Source organism: Mus pahari, chromosome 7 (genome assembly GCF_900095145.1).
Source record: "Mus pahari chromosome 7, PAHARI_EIJ_v1.1, whole genome shotgun sequence".
Lineage (NCBI taxonomy): Eukaryota > Metazoa > Chordata > Mammalia > Rodentia > Muridae > Mus > Mus pahari.
In genome coordinates this window covers 94442211-94465749 of record NC_034596.1, presented here as the reverse complement: position 1 = coordinate 94465749, position 23539 = coordinate 94442211, and the positions used below count along the sequence as shown (strand labels likewise).

The following is a 23539-nucleotide window of genomic DNA, read 5'->3' as shown; positions in this document are numbered from 1 at the left end:
TGGGCTGAAGAGCCATCACTGAGGAAATGCCTGGCAGTCCATAATGAGAGACAGGGCTGGAGGGAGGGAGAAAAACAGTGGGTGTGGGGAGGGGAGACCACAGCCCTGGTGGGGGGGGCACAGGTGCTTCTTGTCATTAGCTGGACTGGGTTGCTTCCGGGTCTGAACCCACAGGCTCAAGAAGTCACACACTGATTACAAGTGCCTTTGTTCCTGTGCTTTGAAGAGGACAAGGTTGATGCTGGCCACCTCCTGGGACTGTCCTGTATTCTGGAGACTCCGGGTAATAGGTTAGTGAGAGTAAGCTAAGAGAGAAGAGAGGCTATGTCAAATTTGAGAACAGAGGAAAAAGAAATAGGAAGAGGGGACCTCAAAGGACAGAATGACAGAAGGCTCGAGCCTGGGAAGACCTTAGGGGAGGACCCTAGAGATGAAAATTCCCAGAGCCATGGGAAAGAGGGACGTTTCTTTTGTGTTATAACGTGACAACTTTAAGTTTCCTTAAAGAGGCAAGGGAACATTGACTTTAGTTTCCCGCTACTTTAGCTATTAGACCAGTCTTCTTTGAAAAGACAGCCACTTTGCACAGGACCTCAAGAATGATTTGTGCTACAACCACATCAAACCCGCCTCTTCTTCAGAGAGAAAGGCGCGAGAGGGAAGCAAGCGATCACAGACCGGAGTTGAGAATTCAAACAGAGAAATCATTGGATTTCTATTACTAGAAAGGAGTCTGGATGCAACTAGCTCAGGCGAACATAGGAAAGGACAGGAATGCCCAGTGGTGAGAGGGAGAGTTATGTTCTGGTCAGGAGTCAGATAACCACAGTCCTCAAAGTTTCCAGGTAGGACATGAGTAATCAACAAGATTCCAGCTTCTCAGAATGGCCAGTCTGAGCTTCCCAGGGAAATCTTAGGAGGCGGGTCTCAGGAATGAGTCTCTTACCCCCCCTCGAGTGGGCACAAACTCTCACCGGCTGCTCTCCCTCCTGCTCTCCAGACCCAAGCACTCACTGCTGCCCAGCTGCAGATCTTAGGTGCACCTGCCATCGTTCCCACAGAAAACCATCTTAAAGCCCAGCAGAAACTCCTGGCTGTGCCTGGACATGGAGAGCTGTTGAACTACGCCTCTCATCCTTACGGGACTGGGTGGAAAAGATGCTCCAAACGCAGGCAAGAGGGAAGAAAGCAGTCAGGAAAGCCTGACTCGGGAAGCTGCAGAAATGAAAATCATTCCTCTTTCTAGGTGACAAACAGCGGACCACCGAGGGGGAAAAAAAAAAGACAAAAGACAGCGTGATCGTGGGGTTGTGAGCTGGATCATCTAGCAGGAAGCACTTGAGTCCAGTTGTTATGTCCCCAGTCATTCTGGTCCCTTTCGACTTCTCACTTGCTGGCCAGCTGAGTGAATCATGGGTTCCTGGCTAATCTTGGGAAGTCTTCCTTGGTTAATCTGGTCTATAGCCTGAGGCTCCTGTTCTCCTGGCAGAATGTCTGCATGACACCTCTCAAGGTGGGTCACCTGTCACCGATGCCACAGGCAAACCCTTCTAGAGAGCCCCAGGGCCCTGGCTGCTGAGAGCCCAGCTCAAACGTGTCCAGCTGCCGCCATGAGCTCTTGCGGTGGCTTCTGCACTACTTCCCTTCTTTCTTTCGGAGTCCCTCCCCCATCACAGGCCTCTTTCCCCAGGACGGCTACAGTACTTTCTCCAGCCCACGCATTTCTCAGCTATACATCAATAGTGAGCAGGGTTTTTTTTGGGGGGGGGTGTTGCTGCACAAATCCTCCAGTTCCCACCTCATTCTGCAGGGGAATATCACCGATGTCAGTCCGCCACACCATTTTCAAAATTCTTAGGGGCTCAGCTGCCTCCTACTAAATTCTAAGTTCATCTCATTAGCCACCAGGCCGTCTGTCCTAGCAGTCCTTCCTCTAGTCCAAGCTCAGTCAGCACCTCAGGGAATTCTGGATGCAAGCCACTTCTGCCCCCGTGAATGCCCCTATGTTTGGTCCCTAAACCCAATTCATAGGAACTCAAACTGGCTAGACCCACCGTCACATTTCCCCTGGTTCTTCACGGAAGGAAACACGTCCCATTCTTTGAGCCCCATTTAATACACTCCTCTGCCTCTTTCCAGTTTGGAATTCTGAGCGTCTCCCTGTAAGTTTGAAATCACCGGCCTTTGCTTTGAGCAGTGGCTTCTGCATAGTTCAACACTCAATAAACGTTCCTAGCTTTCTATCTCTTTGTAAGCTCTCTCCACAGAATTTACGAACTCAACCCTGTCTCCTAAACCAGACTGACTTGTCTACAAAAGCGCTTCCCTAATTTAAGAACCATTCACATTCCAGGCGACTGGTTAACAAACAGTGGCTGGTTCTGGTCTAGGCAGAGGTCTGGGGTAATTCTAATAATCTTCAGGTGTGGTTGGGATCCATTCACACCTGTTGATTAGCCACAAAGGAATCCCTAGGTGCATCGCTGGGCGCCCAAGCGGAGAACCCCAAGGGTGAGAGGCTAGGTCCTGTGAGGGCCCAGGAACTAGGGGCATCAAGTGACCAGACGGCTCACTTACCTATTGTAGAAACCACTGTACCCACGAAGTAGAAGGCGCCCGTGAAGTCCCAGCGAGGGCGCACGCTGTCCATACGGATGCCCGCCCTGGTGGCTTCCTCGTAGTGGCGGAGGAAGCCACGCAGCTCTTCGCGGCTCAGGTTATGGCCCCGGCTGAAGTTGGCCAGGCGCTCTTCCCAGCGCTGCTTGGCCTGCAACTCCTGAGCTAGCTCCAGCGCGGAGAAGACTGCGGCGCCGCCCAGCAGATAGAGCAGGATGAGCCCGGCGAGCAGCAGGAAGCGCGCGTTGTCCTCGTTCAGGTGGCCGGGGCTGCAGCCGCAACCACGGCCAGCCATGGCACTGGAGGACAACCCCGCGAGGGTCGTTGCCCGCGGACTTGTGCCCACGCCCCTGGGAGGATCTGCTCTGCCGACCTTAGCCCCCTCTGCATGCGGGCTCGCCCATGCCCGCCGCGCGTTCCCCAAGGCGGCGTGGCTCTCCCGGCCGCCACCTCCTCGGTCCTTCCTGTGTAGCCAGCTCCCCACGTCCGCCTGGACTAGTGGTTTCGAATCCGCTTTGTCGTCGCCGCCTCCCTGTCCGCTCTGGAGTTCTCCTTAAGGCTGAAGACCAGAGGGTCCGGGCACGGAGTCTGCTTCGACTTGGTGCGAGGGTGCGGGCGACCTGGGTTCACCCGAGCTTCTAATTCGGCTCAGATTGGGGAGGGGGCGTGGCGTGCCTTCAAGGCAAACTCCCTAGAACTTGAACTCCTCTTGAAGAAAAAAGGTCGTGGGTCCAGAGAGAATCGGCGGTAAGCGTCTCATCAAGGTTCCTCGGAGCATTGCTTTCCAAGCTGTGATGGCTGGGATACGGGCTGTCCTCTTGTCTTCCGTGCCTCTCCAGGTGGATCTGTGTTGCGTATTAGTGACAGTGTTCCGCTACCCACCAGAATAACCAGGGCTCAGAGGCCGGAACGGAACGGGTTGGGGCAGACGCACAGACGCAGGGACAGTGTGAAGAGGCAGATCAGCCGGCTCGGATCTCCGCTGGGCACATAGGCTCCGCGGCAGCACGAGGGCGGACCGCTGTGGGGAGGAGAACAGAGGGGGAGGTTGGAACAGTGAAGGAAGTTAGAAGCATCCTCCCAGGGAACCTTTCCTTGACTTCCCCCATACCAGACCGCCCATGGCCTCTAGGCCCTGCACCCGGCGTTCTCTGTCCACACGTGCTGGCCCTGCCAGCCCATCTCCTGGAGAGCCGGCCAAGGACAGCGCCCGGAAGAGTTCCATCTCTTCCACCCGGTTTTGATCGTCTCGGCTCTGTAGTTCTTGTGCAGTCAGTGGCCCTGAGCTGAGAACTCCAAGCTACAACATGTAAGCCGTAAGCAGTAAGGTTCTTTTGTGAACCGCTGGGGCGCCCACCCAGAGACCCCAACTTGCCATGGGCTCTGGAGCCACTGTCGCCTTCGCGTCTCACCTTCTCAAACGCACCTGCTCTGTGGGACAGGTTCAGGATGGTCCCTGGCTCCCCTTCTCAAGTAATCTTGCCCTGCCCAGTGGGACTGAGAGCAGAAGTCTGTGTCCAGAGCTGCCTTCTCTGTGGAGTGCTCAAATGCTGCAACAGGTGGAAGCTCTGCAGCTGCCAGCTGAGGCGACTCCACCCGGTGTCCGCCCCTTGGCCTCAGGGCCAGTCTCCTGCGCAGGTCTCCTCTGCTCAGGAGCTCGGAAGCTCGGAAGGCCAACCTCTAAACAGCGATGCTTCCACCCGGGTGTGCAGATGCCTGAAGTGGTTGCTTAAGAGATAGGTCGAGAGCCTCGATGGTCTGCGTGGGTCCCTTTGGGGCCAGAAGAGGGCGCTGCGTGCCTTTCAGACACACCTGGTCCCCAGCAGTTTAGCCACAGGGGATCGAATATAGCTGTGTGAAGGAATGGATTCATAGCCACCCACGATCTAAACAAAATTTCTCCGCCTTTAGAGAGAGAGAGAGAGAGAGAGAGAGTGGTCCCAGGAGACCCACCCACGATACTAGCCAGAAACAGAACTGGAAAAGCTTGCAGTTCTGTTGAATAGATGCAAATGATTTTGGTGAGAGTAACTAACAGATCCTTTACCCTGCATTGTGTCTCCTGGGGAGGAAGAACTTTAGAGGGTATTGAGTTCACACCCAGGGTGAATAACCCAATTACCATGACTAGTTTAAGAAACAGGTCAAGTACATCCAAATTGAATGACATTTACAATGACACAACACATCACCACCTAGATTCTACAAGTGACAGTTTACCAGGCTTGCTTATATTTATTCCTTTCTATTCACCAACCCACTTAGGATGCACTTCGAATGGTTGTAGACATCCACACACTTTCACCCCATCTCCAACCAGTATTGGCCTTTATTAAGAGTTCCATCCTCGGATTTTTGCTTTTGTGGTAAAATTTGCATACAATGACATGCAAATGTACCATTAGGTGAGTGCTGATAAACTATCTTTGGGAGCCAAACAATGGTGGCCTCCCTCCCTTATCATCTAAAAGCCACCAACTGATTAAAGCTCCCACAAATATCGTCCCAGCAAATCCCCACCCACATTCCCACAGAGGTAACCACTATTCTGATTTCTTTTTCCACCATGGAATATTTCTCCTTTGTAGTACTTGGTTTTGTCTATTCAGGTCTCTGTATTCATGAGAACCAGTTATGTGTCTTGTGTAAAGTGTGTTTCTGAAGTGTACTGCCTGACATAATTTCAAAATAGCTCTTCTAACCGACAACAATGCAGTGTCCACATCCTAGAGACTCCCGACAGTGCCAGCCATTTTAGTTTTAAACCCTCTGTATACAGGCACATAAACGTATCCCTTGGGGTTTTATGTTCTCTGGATACCTTGTATATTGGACTTTTGTAAATGGTTGGAATATTTTGCCCACTTAAAAAGCTTGGTCTTGGAGCTGGGGAGATGGCCAAGTCAGTAACGTGCTCATCGTGGTCTGAGGACCAGAGTAGAGCCCCCCAACACACATATCAAAGGATGAGCGTGGGGGTGGACTTTTGAGATCCTAGTCCTCCTGAGCAGGTAGGGCCAGGTGGAGCTGACCAGCCACACCTCCCTAGCCAAGTCAGTGGATTCTAGGTTCAGTGAGTTCCTCTGGTTTCCACATGCACACATGTGCACACACGTACCACACACACACACACACACACACACACACACACACACGATGGTCCCTATTATTGAAGTGCAGTGTTTTATATAATTTAGACTACCACTCCTTTCTTAGATGTGTATTTTGCAATTATTATTACCATTATTTTTCTTCTTCTCTGGAATACCTACTTGTTAAAAAAAAAAAGTTTCTTGACAAAGTTTTCAGTTTTGGTAAAGTCCAGTTTTCCAGTCTGTAATGTTTGATACCCTTTGTGCATTATATTATTGCTTTCAAGGTTGTATATGTTCCTGGTCTCTCTCCCCTATTTTGTATGGTTGGTCTGTGTGGTATAGAGTTTATTTATTGTGCAAGTGAGACAAGGTTGACCTTGTCCAAAAGCAGACTCACTTTTTCTAATGGCATTTATTGAGAAGGAAAGTAAGAATACATTTATTCAGGAATCTTTTTTTTTTTTTTGGTCCATTATCTATTTATCTAGCTGTTATGCCCATTAAAGCATTTACATTAATTTTATAGCTCTTGAAATCAAGAAATGAAAATCTCCAACTTAGCTCTTCTTTTTTGATATTTCTTTGGATGTAATGAATTGTTTCCATTTAAAAAAAATCAAAGAACTGTGGTGTTTTTTTTTTTTTTTTAAGACAGATGTTTTAAACATAGGCTCAGAAAAAGTCTGTTATCTTGATTAGGACTACATTAAATGTTTTGGGAAGAAATGGTATTTTGATGATTCATGAATGAATCTATCTCTGCATGTATGTACTCTCCCTTGTTATAGTGCAGGGATCTCGCACATCTTTTATGACTCTAACAAAGACTTTTTCTCCTGATGGTATTAAGCATAGAAATTCAAATGTTTTTATCTTTTCATTTTTGCTATTGTATCCCATGGACTAGCTGCACTCATTCATTAGCTTCAATGGTCCTTTAGAATTTCTATTCACGTAACTATGTCATCTGAAGTGGAGGCTTACTTTAACTTTTTTTTTTTTTTTAATCTTGTCTTATTGCAGTGTCTAATAAGGTACAGCTGAGCTGGAGACAGGTTATTTTTGTTAAGTTCTAATGAATCCTTCAGCTTGTTATTACAGATGTTGTGGGCTTTGGGGTTGCCATAGATATTCTTTGGCCACCCCTCATCCCCAAGATGGTTTCTCTGTGAAGTCCTGTTTTGGAACTCACTCTGACCTCAAACTCAGAGATCCCCCTGCCTCCGCCTCCCTAGTGCTGGGATTAAAGGCGTGCACCACCACTGCCCAGCCATAGATGCTCTTTTTGAGGGTGAAGATATTTCTCTTTATTTTTATTTCTAGTTTTCTGAGGTCCTTCCTTCCTGCCTGCCTGCCTGCCTGTCTTCCTTCCTTCCTTTCCTTCCTTCCTTCCTTCCTTCCTTCCTTCCTTCCTTTCTTTCCTTCCTGCCTGTCTTCCTGCCTGCCTGCCTTCCTTCCTTCCTTCCTTCCTTCCTTCCTTCCTTCCTTCCTTCCTTCCTTCCATTTGTTTCTTTCTTTCAAATAAAGCAGAGGTGATTGTTGAATTTTGTCAAATGCTTTCTCTGTATCTATAATAATCATGTTTTTCTTTATTCTGTTAATATGCTAGATTTCATCAACCTATTAGCATTTTTAGTTTAGGATAAACTATAACAAGTATGAACATTTAAAAGCATGGCAGTTTTGAGATAATGTCTACTTGGGATTATATTCCACTTTTATTTTTCTACTTCTCTTTAGGTGTGCTGTGTCTCCTCCCGGCCCCCAGATGCTTAGGAGGAAAAGATCTTGCCACTTAGATGGCAAGATCACTGATTTTAAACTCTTACTTTAAAACAGTCTTTTAATATTCATAACTGCCTAGAATTTGTTTGGACCAAATCAACCGCCATCTCTTCACCCCTTTTTTCTTCCAACACACACACACAAACACACACACACACACACACACACACACACACACACACACGTCCCTTTAGTGATTCTTATATGTGCATTGTATGGGACCATGTACTGGAGGATGGGTAGACTCAGGGACTCCATCCCTGAAGAAAACTGACATTCCTTCCCTTAGCAGGCAGCAGCTGTCAATAGCTCCTTAGATAGGGGAGGAACTTTGAGCCCCTCTCCCATCCATGCTGGGATTTTGGCTGGCTTGGTCTTGTGCAAGCCTTGTGTATGTGGTCCCCAGAACTGGGAGTTCACGTGTGCAATTGTGGCGGCATGCTTGGCAAATGCTGTTTTATTATAGACATGTTTCCTCTGGCTCTTAGAATCTCCCTGTCTCTGCTTAATTTCCAGTTAAAAAACTTATTTCTAACTTATTTCATGCGTACTTAAGAGACTTTTTTTAATGGTCTAGTTAGATGGCCCGTCTTAGCAAACACACCAAATGCTTATCTGCAGCTGTAGGTGTGCGGAGCTGTGACCATTTCATTTTGATAAAGGCATCTGGGTGCTTTATAGCTCCTCTTCTTGTTCTAGTTAATTCTATGGATTGGCAAAATAGGGGTACTTAAAACCACCAGCTACCACTGTGTCATTTCAAGCCTTTGGGAGCCATAAGGTGGCACTGACATTTATTCATCACAGCCTCTTTGTGTTTATGTGGAATGCCCTGCAGACAGAGGACTTTCTGTGATACCAATCCAGCCATAACAGCATTCCTCCACCTGACATTTGCCTATTATTTCCAACCCACTTGCTTTTAACCTGTCACCCTTTTTATGTATTTAGGACCTTACCTCTACATTCTCCCTCCTTACTAACCATCAACTAACTCACAGTTGCCTCTTGTCTCAGCCAACCAACCAGCATGCTGACCTCAGCAGCTTCTAAAACTGATCCTGGAGGCAAGCCCTCCCTGTGAATGAAGCATCTGCTCAGGGGATCCTAAGGTCCTGTGGCCACTGCAGCAGCTGGGACTCTTAAATCTACCTATTTTCCTGAAGCAAGTAGGGTTTGGTAGCCTGGAAGTAGTGCTATGGAAGAATGCTGGCTTCCGGGGGTGGGGGTGTGGGGGGGGNGGGGGGGCGGTGATTTCCTTTCCTATGCTGGTTGCTAAGTTACAAGGGCTCCAGAAGTTGCCTGGTGCAGACTTGCTTACCATGGACCAGGCAGAATCCTCATGACTTCGATGGAGATCTTGTCACTCTGCTCAGGGTACCTTTCCATCCATCCGTGTAATCCTCTATTAGCCCTACTTTATGGAACAGGAGGATGTGTGCAGTGGAGGACTTGCCTAAGGCCAAACAGCTTGAGGGACATTGCTAGACAATTCTAAGAGTCTCCAGCACCCTGAAGCTCACAGGCATCAATTCAGTTCTCAGTCCTTAACTGGGGTGACTGTCCATTCAGGGCAGGTGAACCAGCAAACCTAGAAAGGAATACATTTTACACTTGGAATCCTATAAACACTCAGCTATGTAAATAAAATCAAACAAAACCTAACCCACTCGGTCAGTGCTAGATACAAGTATTTTTGATTCCATAACATCTGAAAGTGCTGGCTGATGCCCACTGGCTTGATTAACAGGGATTTCCTGATTCACCACGGGTTGTCATCCTTGGTTTGAAAAATTAGTTCTAGAACATTCAGGTTACACAGAGCTCATCTATTTATGCAGCTCTTCAGAAACTTGGATTTGAAAACGCATCCTACCAAGCTTGTGTGCAGCTGGAGGAACAGGCAGAGAAATGCAGGGTCCCTCCAGCGCAGGGTCAACATTGCTCCCACATTGCTTGGAATCCACACCATGTTTTCCATCTGTCTCCAGCATTCTCTCCAGCTCCTTCCTTCCCTACCAGGGCCACCAGGGTGTGTGTAGGGTGTCTGGGTTAAGTGCTCCTGCAATTCACAGAATGTACTTGTGGGTCAAGTTGGTCCACTGGGGCATCCAGGCCTCTGGCTGGAGCTATCTGGGATATAGTTTCTTTTTTTCTGGACTGACCAGCTGTAGGAAGGTGGGGTTCTGGGGGCAATCTCAGCCTACAAGTTGGGGGAGAGCTTTAGTGAGAATGATGGCCAGATTCTTGGGAGCAGAGCTGAGATCTGGACACAGTCTTCATTGTATTTGCAGATCCCCTGGCTTCAGCACCCACACTGAATCTCAGCTAGTCTTTCTTAACTCTCAAGACTCACTAACCCATTTCTGTAACTATGGAAGCATCCTGACTCATGTATCCTTTCATTAAAATATTGAAAAAAGGTTACAGAATGGCAAATGACTATAAAGACTTCTAAATTGTAGCAAAGTCAATTATCTGAACACAATCAGCATTCAGTTGTCAGGATAATTTCTAAAGAACCCCAGAACAGACAGCCAGGCAAGGCACATACTGTGACATCATCTGTGTCCTTGGGCACAGAAAGGGACATGTGCTGGCTCGGCCAAGACAGATCCAGCAGCAGAGATGAGGCACAGCTGTTGTTCACTTGCTAACTGGGTAACATGCCCCTCTAATACACCGAAGAGAATCAATCTTAACTGTGCCACAATGTAGAACTATGCATATGGTCAGCTATAATCAAATCGACCCACACCAAATGCCTTACAGCCTCCAGTTCTCCTGTGCGTCTCATGCTGAGTATTCCCACTTGTGAGTATTGTAAACAAGAGTTTGACCCAAATATCTCCCACTTAATAAATAGCAAGAGAGCTCTTTAAAAATGTCCCTATACTGCCCCCTGCAACTTGAGCTTTGTCAGACTGGTTTCAATGGAGCTTTTTACTGTCTAAAGGGAAGGGCTGTTTTCATGCTCTGGGTTCTGCTTGGAGATGGACTACTTCGAACACTGGAAACCACAGGATCCAGACTACATTGAGACTTCAAAAGCTTTCACCTTCATTTGCATGCCACTCTATTTGTTAGTAAGTATCCCAGTACCTAATTTCCTGGGCTGCCTCCTGCTCTCCCCAGCATCTGGCTTCGGTCTAATTTTTGCTACACTGTACTTTGCTCTAGTCTGTAGAAACAGCAGGCTTCAGTCAGAGAATGTAACAGAATAAACTCAACAGTGTCGATTTCAGCCCTTAAACCAGAGAGGAGTCTGCTCCTCAGGAAGCTAGTCTGGCACAAGTTACTCGCCACTCAGGCCTGCATACTAATGTGGCATTTAGTGTTTGGGTTTATGAGTTTCTAGCTGGTTCTGACATGCCAACCATAATTTGTTATTACAGTGGATGGAAGCAAACGGCCTTGTATCTATAGTTACATCTCATGTATATGAAGACTGTCCCTGGCTGGAACATGGAACACCTGCCACAGTTACTGCCTGGCCACAGGACAGGGCATGGGAACTACACCGTCTGGGTTCAAATCCTATCAATGTGATTTTGGATGAATAATCTGCTTAGTTTTCTGCTTATAAATGAGAATCAGAGAGCATCTTTGACAGGGCCATTAGAAGACTGGATGGAACACAGGAGACAGTTCTGGGAAGGTGGAGCTTGGGGACCAATGGGCACACAGGCTCAGTGATGACCACCTGCTCCATGCCGGGTCACTATAAGCATTTCCCAGAAGCCAATGGCTTGTGTGTGGACCCTATATGAGCAATGCATCTAAGTCACAGTTGACAGGGATAGAAAAAGAAATGGTAGTTAAGTACAGCTTCCTGTGAGTCCAAATAAAGCCTTGTTTAAAAGATAAAAAAAAAAAAAGGTAGTTTGCAGTATTGTCTTGTCTGAGTTATTGCTTAAAACGAGCAAGCTACTAGGATAATTTCCAAAGACTTTACTGTAATTGGATCTTACCTATGCATAGCATGCTTTTAACATATAATCAGTAGAGCTTTAGACTGACTCATCCCTATACCAGTTAAGCTATATTGTTCCTGTTAGTGACTGAGTTCTTATGCAAACATTATAATTCTGCAATTTGTATTTATCCACCAATATAACTGCAGTCCTATAAATGTAAATAAAGAACGCCTGTGCAAGCATTCATTTTGGGGTGTTCTTCAGTTGAAGGCATGCGTTCTCATGTTCTTTCTTGAATTCTTAAGGATGGGATTTTAGAGGTAATTCTCTGGTAATGAAAGTCAAATGCTCTCCCCAAACTAAAGAAGTGCTGTAGGGGCTAGGGGCATAGCTGCTCTTGTAGAGGACTGGGGTTCAGTTCCCAGCGGCCACGTCAGGCAGCACACAGCCTCCTGGGACTCCACCTCCAAGGGCTCCTAAGATCCTGGTACACATGTGACAGAGACTTACAGAGACACATAGATAAAACTTAAAATAAACCACCTAGATCTTTCAGAAATGGTTTCATAACCATTAAGAATACTTATAAGAGGCTGGAGAGATGGATCAGTGGTTAAGAGCACTGACTGCTCTTCTAAAGGTTCTGAGTTCAGATCCCAGCAACCACATGGTGGTTCACAACCATCCGTAGTGAGATCTGACATCCTCATCTTGGGTGACTGAAGACATCTACAGTTTACTTAGATACAAAAATAAATAAAATCTTAAAAAAAAAGAATACTTATAAGTTAACCTAGACAATCAGCTTTTTTGCAGAGGAAAAAAAAGATATGACAAGATTGATCCAAGATTCTTATTCTAAACATACTAAGTCTTGTACATAAACTATATTCTCTTGAAAGTCATACATTTTTAAATTTTCTATTCTGGGAAACCATTTAACATCTCCTGCAAAATAGGACAACTGAGGTTGCTCTGTGAGGATGGTGTGGGGTAGAGTATGAGAGCTTCCGTGGCAGCAGAACTGAGTCTGGTGCACAACGTCGCGTGGACACCCCTCATCGCGTGAACACCCCTTGAAGCTTCAGTTCTGCATCTGCAGAACAAGGACTTAAGCACAGGGTACAGAGGGAACCTCAGGAGCCACTGCCTGTTTCTGTCACACAGCAAAACACAGGCTCCCCAACTGCGATTCCTGTGTTCACGTGTGGGACACTCCTCTCACCAGTCTGGTGGCAGTGACAGAGAAGCAGAAGTTGGCTGTTTCACAGGGGTCCAGGTCCCCAGCAGGTAGAGAAAGTCACTCTATAGTGTGTCTGAGAGACCTCAAAGACAGCGGAGGCGGGAAACGGAGGACAGAAGGGCTCACCATGCGTCACAAAGGCAGAGAGACTGCTTCAGCGTAGGGAGCGGAGCAGGAACCCGTGAATAATGAAGTACAATTTCCTCAGAAACACTAGCAGCACGATCTGTGGTGTAACTCTGTAGTACTTTGGGTAAATTGGCTACTTCCATGAGGAAAAAGAAGAGGAGGAGGAAGAGGAAGAAGGAAGAGAAAGAATGAAGAAGAGGAAGAAGAGGGGAGGAGGAGAAGAAAGGAGGATAAAGAGGAAGAAGGAGGAAGAGGAAAAAGGAAGAGGAAGAAGAGGGGGAGAAAAAGGAAGAGGGAGAGGAAGAAGGAAGAGGGAAGAAAAGGAGGAAGGAAGAAGAAAGGAAGGAAGATGAAGGGGAGGAAGAAGAGGAGGAAGAGGAAGAGGACAAAGAAGAGGAAGAGAAGGAGGAAGAGGAAGACAGAAGAAGAGCCCATACAGGTAAAGGCGATCTGTCATGTGCTCTCATTTATTCCTGGGTCACTACTTCCTTTGTGTGTTAGCAACTGTGTAGAAAGCACATGGGTGGGCTAGAGAGATGGCTCAGCAGATAAGAGCACTGATTGCTCTTCATAAGGTCCTGCGTTCAAATCCCAGCAACCACATGGTGGCTCACAACCATCTGTAATGAGATCTGATGCCCTCTTCTGGTGCATCTAAAGACAGCTACAGTGCACTTAGATGTAATAATAAATAAATCTAATATATATATATATATATATATATATATATATATATATATATATATACATACCACGTGGGCTTGGCTCAGACTTGCTCTTTGCAGGGCCCATGATCTTGAGAGGGGCACAGGTTTGTAGACACTGGAAGCACAAACCTCTTGAGTGCAGATAGTCTCTGATGTTGCTGCCATACTTTCTCCAAGGCCACTACAGAACCTCTATGAAGTGAACCGTCAGGGCCATGCTGGTCTAGAGGAGTGTGACCAGAGGGCCAACCTATAATAAGCACGCAGAGCATGCCATGAACTTGAGGTTCACCATGCCGATTCGCTGCAGGACAGACAGCGCAGCCTCACACGGTTCTCAGCCTGTGTATACTGTGCCCTCGTGGCCCAAGCCCGTCCCTTCCAGGTGCTGCTGGTGACCCCCTGCAACGGCCGGCCATGCTACTGCTTTGCTCCTGCAGTTGGAGGGCCAATGCACGGGGATCTGAGGTACTCGGCTGAGGATTGGCACCACCCCTACGCTGCTCCATAGTAGGTTGGTTTCTGGGATCCAGGAAGACTGAAAACCGAGGGTGGAGAGAAGGAACGGTCTGGTCTGGCTCTCCTGAGCAGGGGAAGGAAGGACATCTCTGGGCATACATGGACAGCGGACACACCCACCACAAGTCAAACTGATTGGGAAAGCTGGCACCATCACTGAGCCTTGAGCTCACCAGTTGGGCTAGGCTGGCTAGCCAGCGAAGCTCAGGGTCACAGAGACACCACTGCCACGCCTTTTTTTTTTTTTTTTTTTTTTTTTTTTTTTTTTTGCTTGCTGGGGATTGGTAATTTCATTCCAGACCTGTACACATTTTTAAATACTGTGAAATTTAATAGCTTGATTTTAAGGACATATAAAAGTGAATTAAGAAAATAACACCTCTGCTTTAATAAGAATGTTGACAATGACCAACAGACACATAGCCAAGATGGACTTTTGTGAGGAGTCCTGCACGGGTACAAGACTTTAGGGGAGGTGAATGTTCAGTACAGACAAGAGCATCCAATGTCTTACACTCAAATGCCATGGCACTTCATCTCAGGAGGGCACCCACATGTTGCCGTGCGTGTCAGGTGCTTTGACATAAGGAATGTTCCAAATCCAAGGCCGATCTGCAGAGGAATTACATCACGTTACATTTATTTGGGCTATCACAGAATGCAGCTATTTGCCTACTGGGATCAAGCATTTGATGCTCAGCTCTCCAAGTTGTGAAGAATATTTTCCAAATCAGCCCCCCCCCCATGATACCATCTGCAGACAATAGATTTTGTAAAGGTTCATGTTAGAGCGGAGGGTTAGATAAGCATGGGGAACAACAGGCCAGGAGAAAGCGACATCAAGCCATGTAGCATGTAAGACATAGCACCAGACACATGACCCATGCATGTGCATGAGTATACTCTTTCCTGTGCACGTGGTGTGCGGAGGCCAGGGTTACAGTACACGCCACCATGATCCCTCTCTGTGTGGTTGCTGGGATCTGACCTCAGGTCCCATGCTTGCATAGTGCTTTACCCACCGAGCCACCCCCAGCCTTTCTCTTCTCTTAGGAAGCTGACGGCAGCAGCTGACATCTTTCTGCTCTCAGCGGCTCACACATCACCAAGAAGCCTTGGGGTCACATTCCCGGAATGTTTTTGCTATATTGTTGTATTAAAGGTTAATGATAACAAGACAAGAAGATCTCTATAAATGACTGAAGGCTAATGTCACAGAGGCAACAGGCCTGCGTCTGTCCTCTGGCAAGAAGGTCTGCGAAGGCTCTTAGCGCAATGAAGATGCTTACTAAATGGGGTCTCTCTCTCCCTCTCTCTCTCTCTCTCTCTCTCTCTCTCCCTCTCTTTCTCTCTGACACACACACACACACACACACACACACACACACACACACACACACNCACACACACACACACACACACATTGGGGTACACATACATACTGGCCTGAATTGACATCAAAAATCTTCCAATCATTCTCCACCTTATTCATTGAGGCAGGGTTCTCAATTCAACCTAGAGCTTGTCATACAATACAGCTAGTCTGATTGGCAGCTCACTGTGGCAATCCCACCACCTTCTGACCACTGGAATGACAAGTGGTCCACCATGCCCACCTGTTATTTAGATGGCCTCTGGGGACTCAAACTCCAGTTGCCATACTTGTATAACCACTGCTTAAACCACTAATAACTCATCTCCCAGCCATTCTCACAACACATTGCTATGGGTAGAGTGGAACCATTTCAAAAAAACCACGAGACAGGTGGGGTGCAGATAATCTCAGGTTAAGAGGGAGTCCCCATCACTGCCTCGGTAAGTATTACAGAAGATGGACTTTTAAGGCCACAGTGCTTATTGTAAACAGGTTTCCTCAGTCGTAAAGATGGCCAGGCAGTGACCCAGCCCTACAAATTTGACACTGGGAACCTTTTCCCCCTTCTCTAAAGAAGTGATGGCAGTTCAGAGGGCAGACTGTGTCGAGTAACCTCAGAGCAGTCATGCCCACAGCCGCACACAGGAGGATCTGAAAGAGCTCCAAAGATGGCAACAAATTATCTTAATATCCTTGCTGGTCTGGCCTTGAAAGCACGGAACAAACCCTTTTTTGTTGACTCACCAAGCTTGTTGGAGCCTGGTAACCCCAGGGTGTGTTTTCCAGGTTTGTTTTCTAAGGACTGCCGGCCTGGGGGCTAATGGCACTGGGCCTGACTTCCCACCCTCTATCTATGCCGCTCTTCCTGTACAGGCACCACCTTCTGCACCTGGATCTGTTATATACCCATCTTTCCCATGTCTTGCTCTGTGGGTTGACACTGCCCCCTTCATTCAAGGCAGAGGCCACCTTGATTCTTGCCATGTGTACTTCACAGCGATGCCTGGCAGAAGACAGACTTACTAACCAGCCAGTAACCTCAAGATCAGTACTGCGTTTATTCCTGTCCCTCACCCTCAGGCAACAGGGACCAGACAAGGACCTGGGGCGCTCCCTGCTGGCAGATCTCTGAAGCTCTGCTTTATAAGTGAGCAGAGTGCCAGCACTCTTGGGTGGATCATGTCCCAGGCTGGCTGACAGGTCTGCCACCTCTTGGAGAGGCAGGAAAACAGCCACAGGGAGACGAGGGTGGCTCTCGCCTCTGTGCTTGCTTATCTTCTTTCTTTGCTTTGTTCCCTCCAATGCCAAGGATCTAGTCCCAGGGTCTCATGCGCTCACTCTAACACTGAGCAACATCCCTGGCCTTTAACACTTAGTAGGTCAGAGTATGACAGGCTTTCCTCTAACCTTACTGTAGTTTACTCTTTTACTATAGAATTCAAAGAATATCTGCTATAAATAAATAAATAAATAAATAAGGGGGAGAAACTGGACTACCACGTTCATTTAAGGGGCTGGTGATCTTGCTCCCAAAGAGACTCTGGGTTCCCTTTACACACATCCTTGCCAGCACTCGTTATTCCACACTGCTGGTGGGAATATAAACTAGTCCAGACACTGGACACCAGCATAGAGGTGTCTCAAATCTAAAACCAGATCTACCATAGGACCCAGCTACACTACTCCTGGGTGACCTTCCCAAAGGACTCCAGGGCAACACACACAGACACTCACACACCACGACACTGCAGCAGTATTCACAGTGGCTCAGTCACGGGAGAGCGTTACATATATGTATGTATGTATGTATGTATGTATGTATGTATGTATAATAGAAAACAGTCACAAACAAGAATGCAGTTATGCTAACGGCAGGCAAGGCAATGCAAGTGGTTGCGGGTCAGGCTAGTTGCAGAAAGACGAACAGGCTTTCTTTCGCTTGGCTCCTCGACTTTTCTATACTCACATAAAATTATTCATGTATACATGCCATGAAGGGAGAAGAAAAGCAGTCTAGGGACACAAAGGGACTAACGGGGGCTGGGAGGGCAGAGAAGGGGGAAGGTATAGGAGAATATGTTCAAAATAAAATACATATTTGTATGAAAATTTAAAAACCCACAGAACTGGGTGTGTGGCTCAGTAGCACAGTGCCCACCCAACACGTGCTGGTCCTGGATTCTAACCCAGCTCGGGAAGGAAGGAATATAAATGCAAACACCATTCCTATTATTATTGTTGTTGTTGTATTTATTTTTTTGGTTTTTCGAGACAGGGTTTCTCTGTGTAGCCCTGGCTATCCTAGACTTGCTTCACAGACCAAGCTGACTCTGAACTCACAGAGATCCGCCTGTCTTTGCCTCCTGAGAGCTAAGGTTAAAGGCGTGCTACCACACCCAGCTCACCATTCCTATTATTAAATGGATCTCTTTTTTTTTTTCCCCTCCAAAATCGTAACCTAAACTTGATGCTGGGGAGAACTCAGGCCCATCTGCATTACCCACAGACTTTAAGAACTGTGCCCACACATAGTAGGCTCTCGATATTATGGATCTGTAGAGAACTGTCAACTATGGCTCAGAGCAAAGCACCCCAGGAAATGAGCGTAACTCCTGTCACGGTATCTGATCATTTCCTTTGTTCCAAGACAACATCTGGGTGAGCTTTCACAGTGGGATATTCTTATGTTAAGCTTTCTGTGCAGACCTCTGATTTAAAAATATGGAATGAGACCTTGTGTGTGTTGCCATGGTTCAAAAATCCCTTTTAAAAATGAAGTGCTTTTGAAATGGCCTTAACCACTCGTTTTCCTTTGCCTTAATAAAACATCTCTGTATGGGCCACAGACCTTTACAGAATATTGGATGTATCTGGAAAGTAATATCTGAATTACTGGCATTATTCTACACACTGCTGAAGGACTGCAGAAGACAAAATAACAGTGATAAAGCACAATGTTCCAATTTCTTTTCTATGTATCTTTCAAAGGAAATGCCTAAGAAACAGAAATTCAACAAAAACACCCTATAAAGCACCCTGTGTGCTGGTCAAATAGAAGATCTAACTTCCTACAGTCTGGGATAATGCTGGCCCACTGCAAAATTCTGAGCTGTTGTGAATGCTTTTCCTACTACGGGGAAGGGACTTTAAGACATCTTAGGGCTTTGTGATCTCCCCACTCTTGTTTTCCTACCCCTCTGGAGACGAGGACTACTGGACTGGGAGGGAATCCAGCCACAGCTAAGGAGGGCAAGGCTCAGGGTCCGACCCCAGGAGGTAGGGCCCAAAGCAACCATCCCAGGTCATTCTTCTCTAGGATTTGACTTAAAAGAATAGAGAAGCGTGACGAATAGAGGAAGAAATGAAAGCACAAAGCCAGAGGTGAAGGGGACTGACCTACAAAAGCTATAAACTCAAAACCCACTGCTCAGTAGGACCAGGGAGAGGGGCTCACACGGATGCACTGTCCAATGCACAGGGGACTAAACTAGACCTTGGAAGAAGAGTAGTTATGATAAATCCAGCCGATGTTTATGGACTGCTAGCTGAGCTAGGCACTGCGGTGAGCACTTGATAGACTTCACCTCAGTTAATGCTCTCAGCGGCCCGCAGGAGGGACTGGTATTCCCCACTTTGCAAATTGACACAGGCCTAAAACTCATTGAGCTGCCCAAGGCAACTTCCTAAGCAGGACAGATGGTGCATAAACGCGTTCTTGTAAATCATGGCCTCCTTTTGAAAATTTTATTTTGGCGGAGGCTAAGGTAAAATTTCACCTTTGGTGAAATTCTGGTTGAAATCTATTGCAGCCTTGCTGCTACAATGAATATGTATGATACACAAACTCTGAAAGGTCACAGACGAGTCACGCCTCATAACTGTGTCAACAGCTGGGGAGGGCCAATGTCACCTGTAGCCTTCGGGATGGCACACTGGCAGCTCAATCTTAAGAATCTCAATCTTAAGAAATGGGTCCACCAGACAGGGAGGTCTGGTTCATCAAGAAAGCCCCAAGGTGACTGTGGGCAGGGCATTTGGCAGAAGCCAGCTGGCTCAGCTGTGAGAGGCCAGCGGCACTGGACTGTCCGTCATGAACTGAATGACAGACAGATAATGGAGTGACGCCATTCAAACCTCCTGTCACATAACAGTCTCTGCTCAGATTTAGCACATTTGCATATTCTAACTTGACCACTCCTGGAGGCGTCTGTTTTGTAGAAAATATGTCAGTTATGACTGGATAGTAAACACTTGCCATGTGAGGCTGGAAGTGTTTCCTGATTGCACATCTCTATGACCTTCCCTGAACCCACTTTAAAGACAGATATTCTTGGGGTGATACCACCTGCCCAGTGAGGATGGTCACCCTGGGATGATCCCTACTGAGGAAATCTGACTCATGCTGTGACTCTTTAATCAAGTTCCTCAAGTTGTGGTGACCCCTCCCCCAACCATAAAATTATTTCATCGCTACTTCACAACTGTAATTTTCTACTGCTATGAACTGTAATATAAATATATCTGACATGTAGGATATCTGATAATGCAACCCTAAAGGTTCGTGACTCACAGATCGGCAATCACTGCTGTAGATGGTCCTACGGACTCTTTTTTGGGGAATATACTTGTTCACTGCCTCTAAAAAAGTCAGAGTCCACAGCACGTTTCAAAGTGTGGCCTGGTGACTTCTCCTGGGGGTGTGTTATAAATCAAAGTTGTTTCCTAGTGATACAATGCCATCATGTGTTTTCCTCACTTTTATGTGTGTAGAGGCCATGTGTGGGTGACATCACAGCAGAGGGAGTGACAGCAGATGAGAGAGTTCAGCAGTCAGCTTTTAGGCTGCACAATAAAGATGTTTTTGAAAACCATGAAATGACACCACTTCCCTCACTAATTTTGTCCTTTACTTTTGGAACTGGCCATAAAGCATAAAGTGGCTTATTATTTTAAAACTAACAAGTCAATATAAACATTTAAGCATTTTCTAGTTTCCTTTATAGAAAATACCAATACATACATGAAGCTCGAATAAATTAAGGCTCTTTTTGATTCCTGGTAACTGAGTGCGAGTGGGCTCTAAGAGAACCGCGTCGCTTGAGTGGCCTCAGACAGGGAAGCAGGGACCCTGGCAAATCTGAGCTTGCAGAGGTTTCCAGGACCCAGGCTCACACGGAGACCAGGGCCGCCTCCAGGTGCTTGCTTCCACTGCTGCACATGAGTATGGCTCCCCCTGTGTCTCACCTTTACTCCCGTAGAGCTCTGGGGGCAGGTCATAGGGCACAGGAAAGGAGGCTGTCGGCTCACAGCTGCTGGAGAAGAATTTCTGTTTCACTTTGAAGGTGTCCAGGCCCTGCAGACACAGAGGGAGGGGTTGTGACTTAATCTTGTTTTCTAAAGTAGCCAGAAGATCTTAAGAATGATTTATCTTTATGATACCCCCAAGAATGTTGAGTGATTTCAGAGCTACTTTCAATGATGGACAGGAAAATATGTTCTATGACTCCTTCCCCCAAATTATTTTCTTCTGTAAATCTAAGAAGAGCTGCATGTAAGAATGATGTTAAGTCCTGTGAGTTTAACAAAGGACACAGGATGCTGGGTGTAAGCCTAGTCTACCAAGCACCGCATACAGTTAGCAGGGGTGGGTTCCAGGACTCCCTGGAACATCCCAGAATACTTTCAATATCGCTACAGTATCAGGCTGCCTGTTCTGGAGTAATACATATGCTTTTATGTATAATGAACATGTGCCAACATAAGATAGGAATAGAAAAGTGAAATTTCTTCAAGACCTACCAAAATGAAAGGTTCATTTGGAGATCCGTAGAACAGAGAATTAATCTCCACTCTGCACCAAGGTGGAGGGGAGTGGCTCCTTCCAGGCTGCTGTGCACACTACTTTTTCTTCCTCACAGGCCTGTGCAGTACAAGTTCCTAACACACTAGCGCTGCCTCAGGGGACCCTGGGCCATCCTGACACCCAGTTCTCTAGTCTGTTTCACTGACTCTTAATCCTACTGTCTCTCTCTCTACCAATCCAAAGACATCCACCTTCTAAAGACATAGCAAGTAATGCTGATGTCCTAGCAGCTGACTAGAGAAAAACTGTAGAGGGCTCAGTCCCCAGTAAGGTGTGTGGGGTAGTCATAGGCACCATGTGGGAGGACACAGCGTCACACAGGGGCTTCCTGACACTCCCCAAGTTCTAGCCTTTGCTCTGGCATTCACTAAGCATTCATTCATTCATTCATTCATTCATTCAAAATAGTATTTCTCCAGCTGAAGCTATGCTAGAGCTCCCGAGAATATAGTGTAACTGCACTTATAACTTGTAACCTCATAGTATTTCTGGTTTCCTATCCCTTCAGGGGTCTTAAAACACTAAAAGGGAAGGTGATGACCCCAACCCCATCCAGGTGAAACAGGAATAATGAACAGCACAGCTATGAACCAATGACGTCATTGGCCCAGCCTCCATGAACATAAAGCTATAACTGTATCCGTTCAGAACACATGTGAACCTACCGTAAGTTCTGCTCCACTGACTGCCCCTTACCCTCTCCTTTTAAGTTCCCTTATGGGGTAGCTCAAGATCCCAAGAAATATAAGCCAATAATCCTCTATCCCAGGGGAACTTGGGAACTTTTATGAGACTACCTTTCTGTCAGATGTCAGCCTGCCTTGGGAATCCTTAATGGACCCCGGGCTGAAAGATTAACAAGCTTCCCTTCCCTTCTGGGTTAGGCATGGCACCCAAGCTCTGGATATACAGGAATCAATAGGGCCATCATCATTCCTGTCCGCATGGAACGCACAGTGTTGGGGAGGCGCTAAGGAAACATTTTTGTGTACAAGTCTAACAGATGATGGCAATTTGTGGTAAGTGCTGTGAAGAGCTGTCTTGGAGGACTACAGGAGAGCGGCCTGTTTTCCCTTTAGTGGTGATAGCCAGTGGGTGTCTCCCTCCAGGGGCTGCACCCCTCACTGTGGGCTGAGCCCTCCCTCATCAATCACAAGTTAAGAAATGCTCTACACACTTGCCTAGGGGCTAATCTGGTAGAGGCATTCTCAAGGTTGAGGTTCTCTCTTCCCAGATGCCAGCCTGTACCAGGCTGACAAGAAACCAACCCGTACAACGTTTCAACCTTCATTCCCTAGGACAAGCCCTGCTGCTCCGTAGGTATGCAAGAAACACCTCACTGCAGACATGAGACTCAAGTGCCTGTTCCGCTTGCTTTATTGGCTTCTGCATACCAGCAGCTGCCGTAACACATGGGAAAGTGTCTTGTGCACATTCAGGACCACGGAAGAGGGCTGGAGATGAGGCTCAGTGGTAGAGAACTTTCTGAATATGTATACTGCCCTGGGTTCAATCCCGGGCACCACAGAAAAACCAAACCATGAGGGCCTGCAGGCAGGTATGAGGTGATAGCCGTGGCAAAGACATTGATTGATTTGCAAAATGCAGTATGTGACACAGGCATGGCCGAAATGCTAGACAGACAGACAGACGGACAAACAAATAAATAAATATAAAAGGGAAGAATGACTCATGTCTGTGGCAGGCTAAGGAAAGGCTTTGTAGAAAAATGGTGCTGTAGTGGTTTTTAAAACTTGGGTATAATTTTGACAAACAGCAATGGCAGGGGAGAGTGTCAGGGGGGAGCACTGCAGTCACGGAAAAGCTGAGAGGAGGCACATCTCTTGGAGCTGAGCGCACTGGCATGGGAGAAGGGATGTCAACACTGGGACTGTTAGCACTTCCCTAAGTGAGAAGAGAGCTGGACATCTGTGCTTTGCCTCCACTAAGTCATCTACCTGGTTATTAGTGACTCTCTGGTATGCTATCTGGTTATTCGTGACTCCGGCACGAGTCAGCCTGGAGATGTTGGGGGGAGGTGCCTTGTTGCCGGGAGCTCTCATGTTCATCAGCTGGAGATGTCAGAACACCGACTATACGGCTGGACTACTGACTTCAAGCCCTGCCTTGCAGCAAAGGACCCGCCTTCTACGCTTGCCTTGTTGCTTATACTTTGGTGACTACCGGTCAGTGACACCCACATGCACCCTAGGGACCCACTTAGAGGTTTCATCAGCGGGCACCGAGGAGCTGCTGAGGTTCTGAAGGAGACAGCTCATCGGGAGGTAGC

General features: G+C 47.0%; 2 protein-coding genes across 5 annotated transcripts in view; both read right to left on the bottom strand.

Moving 5' to 3' along the window:
• Positions 1 to 4359, bottom strand: part of Kcnk13 (potassium two pore domain channel subfamily K member 13) — a 94736-nt gene extending 90377 nt beyond the window's left edge. Inside the window, exons 1-2 of one of the 2 annotated variants that reach the window (XM_021202257.1) lie at positions 4029 to 4359; positions 2578 to 3637 (exon numbers count right to left, since the gene is read on the bottom strand). In XM_021202257.1, the coding sequence (XP_021057916.1) occupies positions 2578 to 2911 (334 nt within the window). In that variant the 5' untranslated portion in view covers positions 2912 to 3637; positions 4029 to 4359. The remainder of the gene's footprint in view (positions 1 to 2577; positions 3638 to 4028) is intronic. The other variant, XM_021202256.1, reaches the window with a different exon arrangement.
• Positions 4360 to 14340: 9981 nt separating this feature from the next.
• Positions 14341 to 23539, bottom strand: part of Tdp1 (tyrosyl-DNA phosphodiesterase 1) — a 68281-nt gene continuing 59082 nt past the window's right edge. For 2 of the 3 annotated variants that reach the window (XM_021201985.2, XM_029541206.1), the window contains exons 15-16: positions 20631 to 20739; positions 14341 to 14623 (exon numbers count right to left, since the gene is read on the bottom strand). In XM_021201985.2, the coding sequence (XP_021057644.1) occupies positions 14550 to 14623; positions 20631 to 20739 (183 nt within the window). In that variant the 3' untranslated portion in view covers positions 14341 to 14549. The remainder of the gene's footprint in view (positions 14624 to 20630; positions 20740 to 23539) is intronic. The other variant, XM_029541205.1, reaches the window with a different exon arrangement.